Source organism: Oryzias melastigma, linkage group LG19, assembly GCF_002922805.2.
Source record: "Oryzias melastigma strain HK-1 linkage group LG19, ASM292280v2, whole genome shotgun sequence".
NCBI lineage: Eukaryota > Metazoa > Chordata > Actinopteri > Beloniformes > Adrianichthyidae > Oryzias > Oryzias melastigma.
Window position 1 is genome coordinate 17,693,060 of NC_050530.1, and position 13,746 is coordinate 17,706,805.

The 13,746-nt window shown below is 35.9% G+C and overlaps 2 protein-coding genes across 3 annotated transcripts in view; one reads left to right on the top strand and one right to left on the bottom strand.

Annotated features, from left to right (window-relative positions):
* Nucleotides 1-1,592: 1,592 nt before the first annotated feature.
* On the bottom strand, nucleotides 1,593-5,733 carry psme3 (proteasome activator subunit 3). The gene is made up of 10 exons (XM_024285767.2): nucleotides 5,566-5,733; nucleotides 4,535-4,567; nucleotides 4,356-4,418; nucleotides 4,143-4,247; nucleotides 4,012-4,060; nucleotides 3,813-3,931; nucleotides 3,569-3,705; nucleotides 3,408-3,462; nucleotides 2,222-2,308; nucleotides 1,593-2,134 (listed from the first exon to the last, which is right to left on the bottom strand). The coding sequence occupies exons 1-10, from the start codon at nucleotides 5,605-5,607 to the stop codon at nucleotides 2,054-2,056; spliced, it is 771 nt and encodes a 256-aa protein (XP_024141535.1). The 5' UTR covers nucleotides 5,608-5,733; the 3' UTR covers nucleotides 1,593-2,053.
* Nucleotides 5,734-8,235: 2,502 nt separating this feature from the next.
* Nucleotides 8,236-13,746, top strand: part of nbr1a (NBR1 autophagy cargo receptor a) — a 15,851-nt gene continuing 10,340 nt past the window's right edge. Inside the window, exons 1-11 of one of the 2 annotated variants that reach the window (XM_024284638.2) lie at nucleotides 8,236-8,623; nucleotides 8,898-8,960; nucleotides 9,506-9,524; nucleotides 9,603-9,625; nucleotides 9,709-9,891; nucleotides 11,539-11,616; nucleotides 11,692-11,915; nucleotides 11,994-12,113; nucleotides 12,269-12,568; nucleotides 12,921-13,080; nucleotides 13,363-13,611. In XM_024284638.2, coding sequence (XP_024140406.1) covers nucleotides 8,522-8,623; nucleotides 8,898-8,960; nucleotides 9,506-9,524; nucleotides 9,603-9,625; nucleotides 9,709-9,891; nucleotides 11,539-11,616; nucleotides 11,692-11,915; nucleotides 11,994-12,113; nucleotides 12,269-12,568; nucleotides 12,921-13,080; nucleotides 13,363-13,611 — 1,521 coding nt within the window. In that variant the 5' untranslated portion in view covers nucleotides 8,236-8,521. The remainder of the gene's footprint in view (nucleotides 8,624-8,897; nucleotides 8,961-9,505; nucleotides 9,525-9,602; nucleotides 9,626-9,708; nucleotides 9,892-11,538; nucleotides 11,617-11,691; nucleotides 11,916-11,993; nucleotides 12,114-12,268; nucleotides 12,569-12,920; nucleotides 13,081-13,362; nucleotides 13,612-13,746) is intronic. The other variant, XM_024284639.2, reaches the window with a different exon arrangement.

Below are 13,746 nucleotides of genomic sequence, written 5' to 3' on the forward strand. Positions count from 1 at the left end.
GAGTTTAGTGTCTTTTGTGTTTTAACGTGGAACATTTTGGAGAGGGGTTAACCCTGTTATCTCACCCTCTTCGTTTGATGTGTTTTTCCAGGATAATCCTGAAGAAAATGGCTCTGCTGGAAAAGATTTCAACACTCAACAATCAACACTCATCTCATGGTGACGTAGAAAGAAATGTTTAGTTGAAAAATACAAAAATAATCCAAGTCTCTAAAATTATAATAATGAAATGCAATATTACTTTAATTCTACATATTAAAGGCATAATTTGGCATGTATGGAAGCATTCAAATAATTAATTCTTAGTCTTTGAAGGGTAAAAAACAGAGTAGCATGTCTTTTTTTTTTTTACCAAAAAACAAAAAAAACTGTTTTTATAAGATAGAAATCTGGTGAAGATTTAAATCAATTTGAGAACAATTTTAATAATAAAAGTAGCAAATATTTTAAATATTTTTTTCTTCAAAATCATTTTTTACAGTTCTTGAAATATATATATTTAATAATTTTGAATGATTGATTTTGTGTGATACTTTTCCATCGTAAAGAACAGATGGATTGTAGTTTTGTTTGTTTTATAATAAATCTATTATTCTGAGCAAATACTGAGCAGCAATGGAGAGAAAAACCCCAATGATTTAAATTCTCCTGCAGAACTGAACTTAGAAAGGGGTTTTACCAGATGGAGATAACAGATAGTGATAGAAAAGATAAATCTGACTGAAGAGTAAGAGCGCCACCTGTTGGACAACATAGAAACACCACAGTGAACTTGTAAAAATGAATTAAAGGAGGGCAATTCAGTCAAATACATTAGCAACAAGCTAACAGTAAATCAACTTAAAACTAGTTATCATAAAGGTACATAAGAATATATTGTTTTTATTGGCAAATATGTTTATAGTAAGCTTCAATAACTTTTATTTAAATATATATTACCATTTTAACTTCCTAAAAAGTGATTTAAGAAATTGATTTAGCAGTCTTTCCATTATTTTTTCAATTAAGTTTGTGTAAAAACAACTTCATATTTACCAACGAATTCTGAAAAAATATATATTTTCACCCTAAAATTAAAAACAAACTTGTACCAAAAAATATTTGTTATCCACAAGATATTTCAAATGCTTTGAAATACAATAACTTGATGATTCCGCTAAATATATTTATTTTTTTATATAGTTGCCTTTTTGTTTTATTGATTGGATAATTGGGTAGAACATTTATTATATATTTAATAAATAGTCTTGATGTGATTGTCTTTAATGCTTAGTAAAGATTAAACAAAATTCATATAGTAACCTTAAATTTAGAGTGTTGTAAAAAAATAAAAGATTTAGCACATAAAACTCCTATCCATCTTCTGTACACAATCATGAGGGCTGCTGTAGTTTTTCTTCACGTCAAAGATGAACTTCATCCCGGACAAGCCCCCAGAAGAGATCCAAAAAAATCCAGGAAGTTTTTTTTTTCTGGTTTGTTGCAGCAAAACCCTCAACATATGAAGTTGTGTTGCCACTCCTCCAGGATTGATGATCATTTTCAGAATTTATCAGAACTTTGGATCCTTAAATAGAATAAATAGAAGACCGTATGAAAAAGGATTTTATTCAACACTGTGCCAACAAATGAGGTGCTTTGGCAGCGGACATTTTCACTAAAAAGCATCACTCTCATGAACCTAAAGAGTCGTCTGTGTTTCTATACAAAAATCCAGACCCAGTTTGTGTTGCAGTTCCATTATAACACCAGAGGCTGAGAATAAAATGCTGTTGAGAATAAAAGAAGTATGACAGAAACTCTGAGGACGAGAAGTTTAATTAAAATTAAAAAATACATAGCGCTTTATGTTCCATTACCGTGGAGGATATTTAAGTCTTTGAAGAGTTTAAAACAACAAAATATTTTACAATTAGAACAAAAATGTAGCTTTGTTTACATACTGGACAGCTGATTGTATTGAACAGGGTGAATGTCGTGTTTTGAGGCCAGGCGACTGTAGCTCAACATCAGGCATGACAGGAGGGTGGAAAGACAGAGGCGGGGATCTCCATCAGTACAATGCGTCTGTGTTACTGCTTCTGGGCCTCTTGATCTTCTCGATATTCTTCAGGATCATGTCGTGTAACGTTACCTGGATGGAGGAAAAAAAAATAAAAAATCGTGAATTATTTTCGGTACTGGAGGTTGAGAGGAAAGTTTTAACAAGACGGTAACGTACGTATTGATTTCTGAGCTCTGATACGATGATTTTCAGACTGATGTACTCCTTCTCGTCAATTTCTGTTACCGTGCGCCGATAGTCCTCCTGGTTTGTAAAAAAAAAAAGAGATAAAAACTGTTGTTTATATGAAATAAATGGTTAATATAGTTTAAATGCAAGCTATAACAACAAGAAATTCAGGATATTTAACTTTGAAGTGATGCTAAGCTGCAGTTTTGGTGGTTTAAACATGTTCTGATGACACATTACATTTAAAGTTAAGCAACTAAAGCAACTTTAGAATCACCAATAGGAGTTTGAGTGAATCCTGAAACCAGATCTAAATATCTGTGATAGAACTAGCTAATTTATGTCAGAATAAAAGCTTTTGCTGATGTAGCTGAGCTCAACTCTTGAGATTCATGGATAAATCTCCATCTTCACCCTCTGACTTACACCGTTCACTCTCAATAGATCAAATCAAGACGTTATGTTTTAACCTCAACCTTGTTTTTTTTGGACACAAACAAAAAGAAAAACTAAATACAAAGTGCAAGAGGAAGAACACGATGTACCAAGTTTCAGGGTTATTTCTGGAATGCAACTCATTAACCTGTTAAATTTTTCAGCAGCTTTTTTAGGAGGATGTGTTCCAGTTTCCACTGCAGGAAGTTTGCATTTTTTTCTGCCAGTAGAACAAGTATCAAGTCTCTAACACTAGTGTGCATTTTCTTTAGCTAAATGATTGATTCATAACCAATTAATAAATACAAATAAATCAATACCGCAGTTATTTACGAATGTTTATTGCTGGTGAAAATTTAACCAAAATATTCTAGTTTTGATCAGACAGGTTGCAGTACTTTCGTTTGGCCACCAGATGTCACCATTGTAACATTTCATTTGAGAAGAAGCTTCATCAGATGCACCACTACTTTTCTATGTTACACATTTCTGTCATTTAGAAACGGTTGACCAGAGTATAATAGTCTTTTTTTAATCTTCATATAGTGGCAATTTTTAGATTTCAAATCAAAATTTTTTTCTTTTAAATAACTGCTTACATAAACTAATTGTTAAGTCCTAGCTGAGTTTAAAGACAAAACGATGTCTTACAATGATTATTTTGAATCTTTCTGGGAGCATCCATGTTTCATAGCAACAGGATCAAAACACCAAACCATTTTCCTCCACATTTACTTACCACATGCGGATATTTAGCTATTTTTGAAACCAGCTTTGCTCTTGTGATGTAGTATCTACAAAAGGAGGAAAAACAATCATTAAAAAAAAAATCTGAAAAAACAAACAAACATTGGAGCTAGCATCTTCATATTTAGCTCCAAGTTAAGATCAAAGTGTTACCTGGATATCTGGTCGAGGTAAGAGGCCGCCTCTCCTTCAACTGTTCGGAGTTCGGCTACCGTCTCCTCCTGAATTGAGACTCCAAAGTTGTTGCCATCCTCTATCCTTGGGATGAGCAGCTGAACCCACATTTTGACCTGCAGATAGAATTAAACAGGAAAATAAAAATATTCACCAATTATCCCTAACGAGGCTTCAGATCGGGGCTGCTGCAGACATTTAAGTGGTTTCAGAGGCAACTTACTGTGTTACATTTCTCTATGAGCGTCCTGATCTCCGGCTTGACCTTTTCTATGAGCTCAACAAGGTTCCCATTGCTCTTCATCATTCCACCAGGCATGACGAAGACCTTGGTTCCGGTCACTAGGAAACAGAAAGAAGTAGTTAGTTACCAGGCGCACAGTCCACCCTGACATGGGTTTGAAGATGAAAACAGTCTCTACTTTTGTCTTCTCCACTCCCATCCTCAAGCTTCCTCTTTTTGGCGTTTTGCTGTGGAAAATATTCCCAAAAGTTAGAAGTATTTTTCAGCAATAAGTAGTTAGAAGAGGGAATGCAAAAGTCCAAAACTCACTGCCTCCAGTCCGTCGTGAAGGTTTGGGATTAGGATGGGGTCAGGTACCGTCAGGTTAATCTCTGAGTGAATGTCTTTCAGCTCAACAATGTTTATGCTCGGATCCTAGGATTCAAAATCAAAATGTGTTACTTCTGTAATTAGATTATACTTTTTTTATTTTCTAAATTACAGCACCACTAGTTTAAACACAAATTATAGGAACAAACATACCTTAAGAAAAGCATCGAGTTCCAGCAATTTCTTTGGAAAAAAATTTGCAACTAGATCCTCTGCCTAAAAGAGAAAGCAGATGGAGACTTTTATACATAATATTTTTATTTAAGTTTTTCTACAACAAAAAAACTGTCTACGTGTAAAACTGATAGTTCAGTTAAAGTATAAATACCCACTTCTGCTGTGATCCGCTCCCTGAAAGCATCGACCTGTAAAAAAATAATAATTTTGTGTGTAAAAATGTTTAGCATCAGTGTGTCATATTTCTGTATCCCTTTTTAAAAAAAGTGTTTCTAGGTCAAAATTTCTTTTACGCTTCAAAATAAAACATAGCTTTGATCAGTTTTTGTGCATCAAAAATGAATCCTGCCGTGGATACAATTTAAGTTAAATAAAAACAGTCACATTTTCAAAACTTTATTATTTTTAAGGTTAAAAATAATGCAAAATGATCTTTTTTCGATTAAGTTTTATGACTTTTTAGATGATCAAAGCAGCTTTAAAAACAAAATAATCTATATTTTAGAAAAATTAATATAACTTCAGAAGCAGCTGTTAATTCTTAACGTTGCTATCTTAGAAATTAACATATAAAATATGCTAGATAACATCAATAAATGAAGCACGTGTCTATGTATGTCGATCAACAGATTTTTTTTTAGACCAATATATTGTACCGTTTTAAAAATCTAAATTTGAAGAAGTTAATCAATTTAAAGAGGGGACATTTTCATTTTTAGCGTCTCTTGATTGCTTTCTCCATATAGCTCAAATATGTTAATTTTATTATGTGAATTGCTCCTACAAACTTTACTAAATACTGATCTGGGTGATAAGAGTCATTTATAAGTTGTAGCATGAAGCCGGTGGGTCGCTTGTAGCTGATTGAATTAGCCACAGTGGAAGCTAAGGCCTTCCTTCTGACTACATGTGCTCTTCTAACACAAAATACCAGTAAAACAAACAACCGCACAATAAAACTCTTAAATGTGTCCTCTTGAAGCCTTTTACTAATCCATCACAGCACCTGTGAAGAGTTTTGACGGGTAAACTACAGCAGGCGGGAAACATACCGGTCAGACACCGCTAGCTAGCGCTAAAGCTAACCAGAGACCCCTCAACATGCCGCAAAACGCGGCTAGCATGCTAATTCCTACAAAAACACGCGCGGGAGGCGCGCGCGGGGGTCCGCTCAGACAAACCTCACCTTGGTTTTAATTTCACTGTCCACCTTGAGGAGTGAAGACATCTTCTGGAATCAAATGTGGAAAGGACGACGGTTCCAGCAACAATAAGTTCTCCTGTAAACGTGTGGCTTCTTGCTGTCAGCCACACTTGTGAGCTTAAAGATGACGTCACTAAGCGACAGCTGCATTTTTTGCCAAAACCTTTATTAGAATTAACGTCTTTACAAATATGAATCTTCAAGATATTTTGACTTATTTATATACAGAATTACACACAATATTATATATACAAAGTATTATATACAATAGTGTTATTTGTATATACAGTCAATGTATTTTGAACATATTTATACTTTTTTTGCTTCAGTATTATTTTTGTTTACATTGAAAAATATGTTTCAAAATATCCTAGCAAAAATAACCTTGATTAATACTTTTCTGTGTGCTAACTTTGCACTATTATTTTGCACACACACAATTCCCTGCAAACATTTTTTTTTGTTTTGTTAATAATTATTTTCTATTAAATGTTTCCCTAAAAATACCGCCAGAATGTAAGAACTTTACTATGTAAAACATTTTGACATGTCTGGGTTATTTTTTCAGAGATACAAACTTGCATAAAAATGTTTATGGACAACAGTATTAATTTAATCTGCTATAATAATAATAATTTAAAAAGTTACATTATTTTGATAACAAAGGTTAAAGGTATGGATGTCTAAATGTATTCTTCCCCTATTAAGAGCTAAACTTGAAGTACTTGAACCACATTTTTGTTGATTTTTTATTATTTTAAATCATCGTGATGAGAGCTTTGCAGCACTGTTTTCTTTTTTTATGCTCAGGTAGGCTCTGTGTAGGTTTTGTTAATGTGAAACTGGCCTTTCTTAAAATGTATTCGAATAGATTACCTCTGGGTCAATTAAACCAGATTAAAGATAAAAAAACTGTTTTCTTTTAATGATGACTAGTGATGACAAAATCCAGCTGCGTGTGCAAAATGTGTAATCTACACTGCAAACTATTTGGTATTTGCAAAGTTTTAAATGCTTGTTTTTAGACATATAAAAAATTTTACCAGGCATTAATTTTTTTTTTTTTACTTCTAAATCAACAGAGTTGAGAAATTTCTGCCTTAGTAAGAGCTACTAGAAATAAAGAATTTATAATTAAAATGAGTCAAAAACCTTTTGGTTCAAACTCTTGACAACAGAAAAACTCAATTTAAGACTCAAAAACATTCAAATTACGCAATGATTTTGGGTTAAATTCCAAGAAATTATTATTTTAAAGTTCAATAAATATTTGCAAGTTAGATTGACTTTAATTGGGATAATTTTAAAAATAAAATTTAGATTTATGTCATAAAAATAAGTGCTACTTTTAGATTTTATGAGGATTTGATAAGAAAGATGAACTTTGATAAGAAGTATTCTCATTTTGTTCACATTAGGTTTTAAAACTAGCATTTCCACTTGTTACATTACTTTTTTTGTCACCGTAATCAAGTTGAGCAATAATAAGGTCTTGAAGAATGTAAAAAAAATTTACGAGAAATTTGTTTAAAAATAGCAACAAAAAAAAAAAACCCAAAAAACTAAGAATTGATCTGTATGACATTCTATTTGAAATAATTCTATATAATAGTTAGAATTTGTTTGGCTTATTTTTCCCCTTTTGAATGATTGTGTGAAACGTATTTTTAGATTTCTACATTTTATTATAACATTTCTTGCTAAGTAACAATTGCTTGCTACTTGAACAGATCATTTTACTACTTCCCAGTGATTTCTTCCAAATATTAGTGTTCTTTTCCTATTTTCAGGCTACCTCTTTTTTGCACTCTACCGAAATCTCAGGCTCTTAAGAAAAAAACCTTGCTTTAGTATATAAATCTTCCATTCTTGTCTGAAAATTCAGAATTACTGATTTCATTCAAATGATGTGATATTTGCAGATGTTGGATGTATCATAGAACATCTGTATGTCTTTTAATGTGCACATTTCTTTCTGTAAGTAATTATGCATTTTTTTTATTTGATTTATTATTTTTACATAAGTGGGAAAAAATCACTAGTAAACTTGATCTTTGTTGCTTAAAGGGGTAAGTAACAAAGAAAAAATATTTATTTTATAGACAATCAGTAAAGCCAGGTGATTACGATATTGACTTATTTCCAATATATAATCAGAAATGAGCAAAAAAAATCAGACTAATAACAGTTTGTAAATGCTTGACTTCTATAACTTCTAAATAGCATTCCTCTATTTTAATAGATTTTTTTTACTTCATTGTTTCAAGGCAGGTTGACTATTTGTTATACTTTGATTTGTTTGAATAAAAATGTTCAGATATTTATTTATACTACAATTAGTATACTGTCATAAATTTTGAATTTTGTCAAAAAAAAAAGGTTAAATTAATTTGGATACAGCTCATTTTTGTGCCAATATTGATTATAAATCACAATATGGTAAAAAAAAAAGCAAATTTTCCCTTTATTTATTTGTTGATTTGTTGATTTATTTATTTGTGCATTCATTCATTCGTTCGTTCGTTCATTCATTCATTCATTCATTCATTCATTCATTCATTTATTTGTTTATTTATTTATGCGTTTTCAACATATTTTGTCAGAACGGAAATGTCTGAATTTTCAAAATAATGTACCGGTGTTTAAGCTTGATTTCAAGGGGTTTGGTAAATTTTTTTTATTATTTTTTTATAGTTGGGTAATTATTTCTATAAATAATATATAACAGTAACAACAATATAAATAAAAAATAATAAAATAAAAACATAATTTGAAAAAATCGTCTACGGAAGCGTTGTCCTCAGTGCGCCTGCGCAACACGTCATTGTATTTTTCTCGACGCAGCTGACGATGTAAACAAGACATTCGAGGGCAGCGGGGATCAAACAGGCCGGTGTCACCTCAGATGTTACCTCAGAAATAACCGCACACAGCCGCCATGGGACTCCCCGTTACGATTAAAGTCAACTTCCGGGGGAACGTGAAGCGGTTTCTGGCTCAAGATCTGGACAAACTGGAGTGGGAGTCCGTGGAAACCTGGGTGAGCTGCTAGCATAGCGCGGCGGCTAAAAGCTGGCGCAGTTTTGCGAAAAGCAGGCCCAGACGTGGCCTAGATACGTAAACAGCAGCGCAGCTGAAGGACAGGCGATGCTGTTGCGTGTTGGCGTGCGTGGTTTGGCCGCAGTTTCTAAAGGGAGAGTCACGGGAGCTGCGTGATTTCTCTTGATTGCGTTTCCACGTACTGTCCACATTATTGACGTTTCTGCTCATGTGAGGGAAATGGATTGAATGGAAACTCTGCTTTTCTATTCCAGATTAAAGCTTCATTTGGAATCAACCACTTTCAAGTAAAATACTTTGATGAAGATAATGAAGAGGTGAGACTTTCTGACACAATATATTCATGTTAAAGAAGTATTTGAGTACAAATAAAACTATTATAAAAAAAACGATTTCTTGATCCTCTAAAGTGAATTTTTGTAAAGTTTAAAAACACAATTATTCTATTACAACCAACATCACAAAACTAAAAAATACAGATTCAAAAGTGGAGTTTTTAAATATGTTTTATGGAAGATTAGTCTGTTACGTAAGAAAATATATAGATTTTTTTTCTATTTTATAGATTGTAACTAAGTTGCTGCACTTTTTTATGGGTTATTTTAAAATTTGGTGTCAGTATGTGATCAAATACACATAGATTGTGTTTGTTTATGTATTTTGTTACTTAGTTTCCTTGGCATTCCAACCTTTCATCCATGCTTTCATGGTGTCATCGCCTCGCCCAATGATCTTTGATCCAGCCCTGGAAACTTTAGTGTTTTATTTTTACAACCACCTGTGACGTTTCCTGGGTTCATCATTATGATTAAAATAATTGAAATAATACACCCTTTACATTTTGTTTTTCTTATGTTTTCAGATTTGTATCAACAGTCAAGGTAAGACATTTATTGTTCTGTTTTTTGTATTTAAATATATATTTTTTTACTCAATTAAACCCCTTTTTTTGTTCTCAGATGAATATGAGGAAGCCATCAAGGTATACAGCATTTATGTTTTTTTTAAAGTGATCATGAAACTAAACAAATGATGCGATCGCTGAGAAATGGTTTGACGTTCCAGAGTGCAGAGAAGCAGGGGAACCAGTTGCACATGAACGTGTATAAGATGAAAGGACAGGCCTGCGGGGGCCCGCTGAAGACGGAGGTGAAGGAGCTGAAAGGGGAGCTGCGGCCGGCGCCACCGTATCCCTCCAGGGTCAAGACGGTGGACAAAGGCACTCAGGTTACACCGGAGCGAGAAAATGTGAGGAAACTCCACCTGGAGTGTGGCTGCTGATTGATTTGGTTTGATTTCTGATCCTGAACAAGCAACATCCCTGAGTTTATCCTGGTAGTCGTGAGAAATATTGAAAGTTCCTCTTTGGTTCAGTTTAAATCCCAGTGAAAACAGATTTTTGTATTTGGACAATTTGCTTTTAGAACAACAACAAAAATAGGATTTGATTAATTATTTTGAGGTTGAATTGAGCAGTTTGGCCGAATGATTCAATCTTATTAAGCTGCTTTTATTATTTTTAAATTGATTTAAAGGTAAAAAAAAAAAAAAAAAAAAGTAGTAAAATAGTATTTCTTCCCTTCATTTGTGGTATTTTCATCACATTTTTTTAGCTACTTTGTTTAAAAAATATATATATGTATTTCAAAATAAAATACTCCAACATGAAATCTAGTTTAAAAAGACAGTTTGATCATGTCTGTAAATATTTTATAGAGAATCAATATTAAATAAGATAAAGTTTCTGATTTATAAAAATTAATTTAAGACAAAATACTGTTATTTTTAAATCAGTTGTAGCGCTAAAGGAATGTGATTCATTGATTATCCCTCAGGGCAAAAACAAATAATCACGTTTATTTTTTAAATTAAAATGTGTATTTCTCTTTTAACACAGTTTAATATTTTTTTGCGATAAAGGTTCCTAACTGGGGCTTGTCCAGTAGAGCTTTACTGTAAGGACGTTTTTAAATGTTTTATAGAAATCCCAAACATTTTCCACAAATGAAAAACTTCCTTCCTAATATCTCCAGATTTTTCAAACTTTTGTTTGGCAGGTTTTGTGTTGGACCCATTAAAATATGACATAGATCTTCCTCTAACTCTCAAAGTGGAATCTAAAAACTTCAGCTTGTCTTTTTTAAGGTGTGACTTATACAAATATAATGTCACAAGAGCTGGAATTTTTCTAAATATATTATTACATTTGATTCCACAATGTTTGCAACTTTATTAACTGCATCTTCATAGGTATGCAGAATAGGCTTAGTAAAACTGTCATAATAAATCATAAAAACTTCTGTTTTTTGTCTATTAATGCAGATTTCTTTATTTGGAAATCAGACTCTTCTCTTTCCTGTTTTTTGCGTAAAATAAGCTTTCCAAATTAGTTTTTTTGTTAACTTTGCAGCTGCTTAGATGAAGTAACAAATGCATTTAAGTCACGTGACCAAGGTGGTCGTTTTTACAAAATAAAACTTTCTTTTATAGCAGAACAACAAATAAACTGAATAAAATGGGACGTGGGGGTTGTTGACTAATTGTGAAAGAGAAAAGTCACAAAGTTCAACTGAGGGAGAGAAATCTGAAACACGGAGGCGTAAGCTCTGTAGTTGGGGCTGCTGCAGATACAAAGGGAGGCATCTTAAAAAGTAGGAGTGGGATTATATAGGTTCCCTTCTTTATCCTTTTTAAGCAATACATCAAACTCTTCAGTTAATAATCACAACAATTAATGAACCAAATGTGACATAAGTGTGGTTTTTTGTTTGTTTCTGTAATTACTTTGAAATAATTGTGTGTTTTTTCCTGTATTTTTCACAATCTATGCTAGAAATGAACCAATCAATCAAACACTAGTTTGTCCCAAACAAACTAATTTCTTCTTTTCCAAAGGTAATCGTGAAGGACAGTAAAGAGAGTAAACCTGAAGATGAGCCCCCTCCCATGTGGTTCCGGTCCTACATGGAGAAGGTATCTGACCTTAAATAAAAACAGGGTTTAGTTTCAAACCTTTTCATTCACTAACTCTGGTTTTATTTCCCCCAGTTTAAGGATGAGGTCGTAAGGGAAGTGGTGGAAAGGATGTGCAGCGACTTCTCGGGACAATGCTGCACCCACAAATCATCAGACGTCCTCCAGGAGGCCAGTGGGGCCAGTGGGGGCGTCATGGGACCCAAACCCGGCCCCTCCACCTCCAATGGATCTCTGGGCTACACCCCGAACTGCAGCAGCTGCAACAAACCCACGTCTGAAGGAGCCTACAAGTGCAGGTGGGCTTCGACTTGGCGTCCGTGTCTATGGGGGCCCTTTGGGCGTCCATTTTTATGACTTTTTTTCCTTTTTTGCAGAGTGTGCCCCTCCTGCATCCTCTGTGAGGTGTGCAGACATGACCACGACCCCAGCCACAGTCTCATGAGGACCAAGACGCCTCTCTCCATCCCCGAGCACGGCCCGTCAGGAGAGTTGAGGTAAACCTAAGCTGCCTAAACCTAAACTAAGAGATTGAAAGTTAGCAGGGTTGATAAATATTGAAGCTTAGATTAGAGTTTTGGGGGTGTGTTTGATCATTTTGGGAGTTTTGATAGTCAACAAATAGGTGTTCCTGATGACATTCCTAAACCAGGTTCCCGAGGCGAGGAGACAGGACTGTGCGCAAAGCTGAGCGGCAGCGCCTCAAAGCTGAAAGGAGGCAGCTGAGAGCAGAAGTGAAGGAAATCAAGAAGAAACTGAGACTGGAGAAGCGGGGGCTGCAGTGGAGCGGACCCCCCACCTCAGCCCGAGCCAACCTGACAAACACGGCCTCGGCGTCCACACAGGTCCCCGCTTCGCCCCCTCCCGCTGCCTCAGAAACAGCCTCAGGTCCGGCCACAGTCCACGGCCCCATCCCAGCCCTGGCCCCTGACCCCCAGGCCTCCAGTCCAGAGTAAGCGCCTCCTCGGGAGGGCGTCAGACAGTGCTGGGTGCCTCTAACCCAGCAGGGATACAAAAAGTGTTTTTGGGTTTTTTTTTTTTTTCCTTCCAAGAAAGCGAATCAAATATGCCATCTTTGTAATTTAGTCTGTGTGGGTGTATCGCTGGCTGCGCTGGGTTGGTGGCAAATGTTGGAACTACCTCAGTGTGAAACTGCTGCTGCTGCTTCGTAGATTTTCTAAGAAAACATGCTTTCGGGCTGCAAAAAAAAAAGAAAAATGGGGGTCCTGCTTTTTTTTGATTCATAGAGAACAAATCGAGATATCAGGGCTTCTTTCAACAATGCTCTGTACACTTGAAACTAGGGGTCCCGGGGCCTCGCACACGTCCTTGGTGCCCACTATGGCCGCCTTGTTTCTGGATGAAAATCTGCCTGACGGCACCCGTCTGGAGCCCGGTACCAAGTTCATCAAATACTGGAAGATGAAGAACTCTGGCACTATCAGCTGGACGCCAGAGACTAAGGTACCCCTCCCACTCGTCGAGAGGCCAGGCCCCCCCCGCTTTGAGTCCCACCCGCCTTTTCTCTCTAACAGCTAACATTTCTCATCCCTACGACCCAATGATGCGACAGTTTCCTTCAGTTGTTTTGCTTTTAAGTCTCCGTGTGTGTCTCCGTGTGCGTGGATTCCTTTCACCTGTGGCATGCCCCCTCCCCCACCCCACCCCCCTCCTTTTTGTGCGCGTTCCATTTCTTTCGCATGTGTATTCCTATTTTGTGTTTTGTGTGTGTGTGCGTGCACCCAGCTGGTGTTCATGTGGGGGAACCTGGGCTTGGCGTCGGAGGACAGAAGGGAGGTGCCCGTGCCCCTTCTGCTGCCCGGACAAGTGGGCGTGGTCAGTGTGGCCTTCGTGGCTCCGGTCATGGAGGGGATGTACACCTCCCACTGGCGGCTGGCGCACTGCGGCTGCCAGTTCGGCCCGCGGGTCTGGTGCAGCATCGTGGTGGACTCCGGCAGCGGACGCAGCGCGCTCTGGCAGCAAAGCAAACCGCCGGCAAGTCCGCTGTCCGGTGACAGCCGTGTCTTTATCAATGTGTGGGGCGTGGATTTGATGTATGGAGCTAAAGTGAGGCCAATATATTTGAAACCCAAATAAAACAAACAGAAAAAAATATTGGTAAAATGTAAA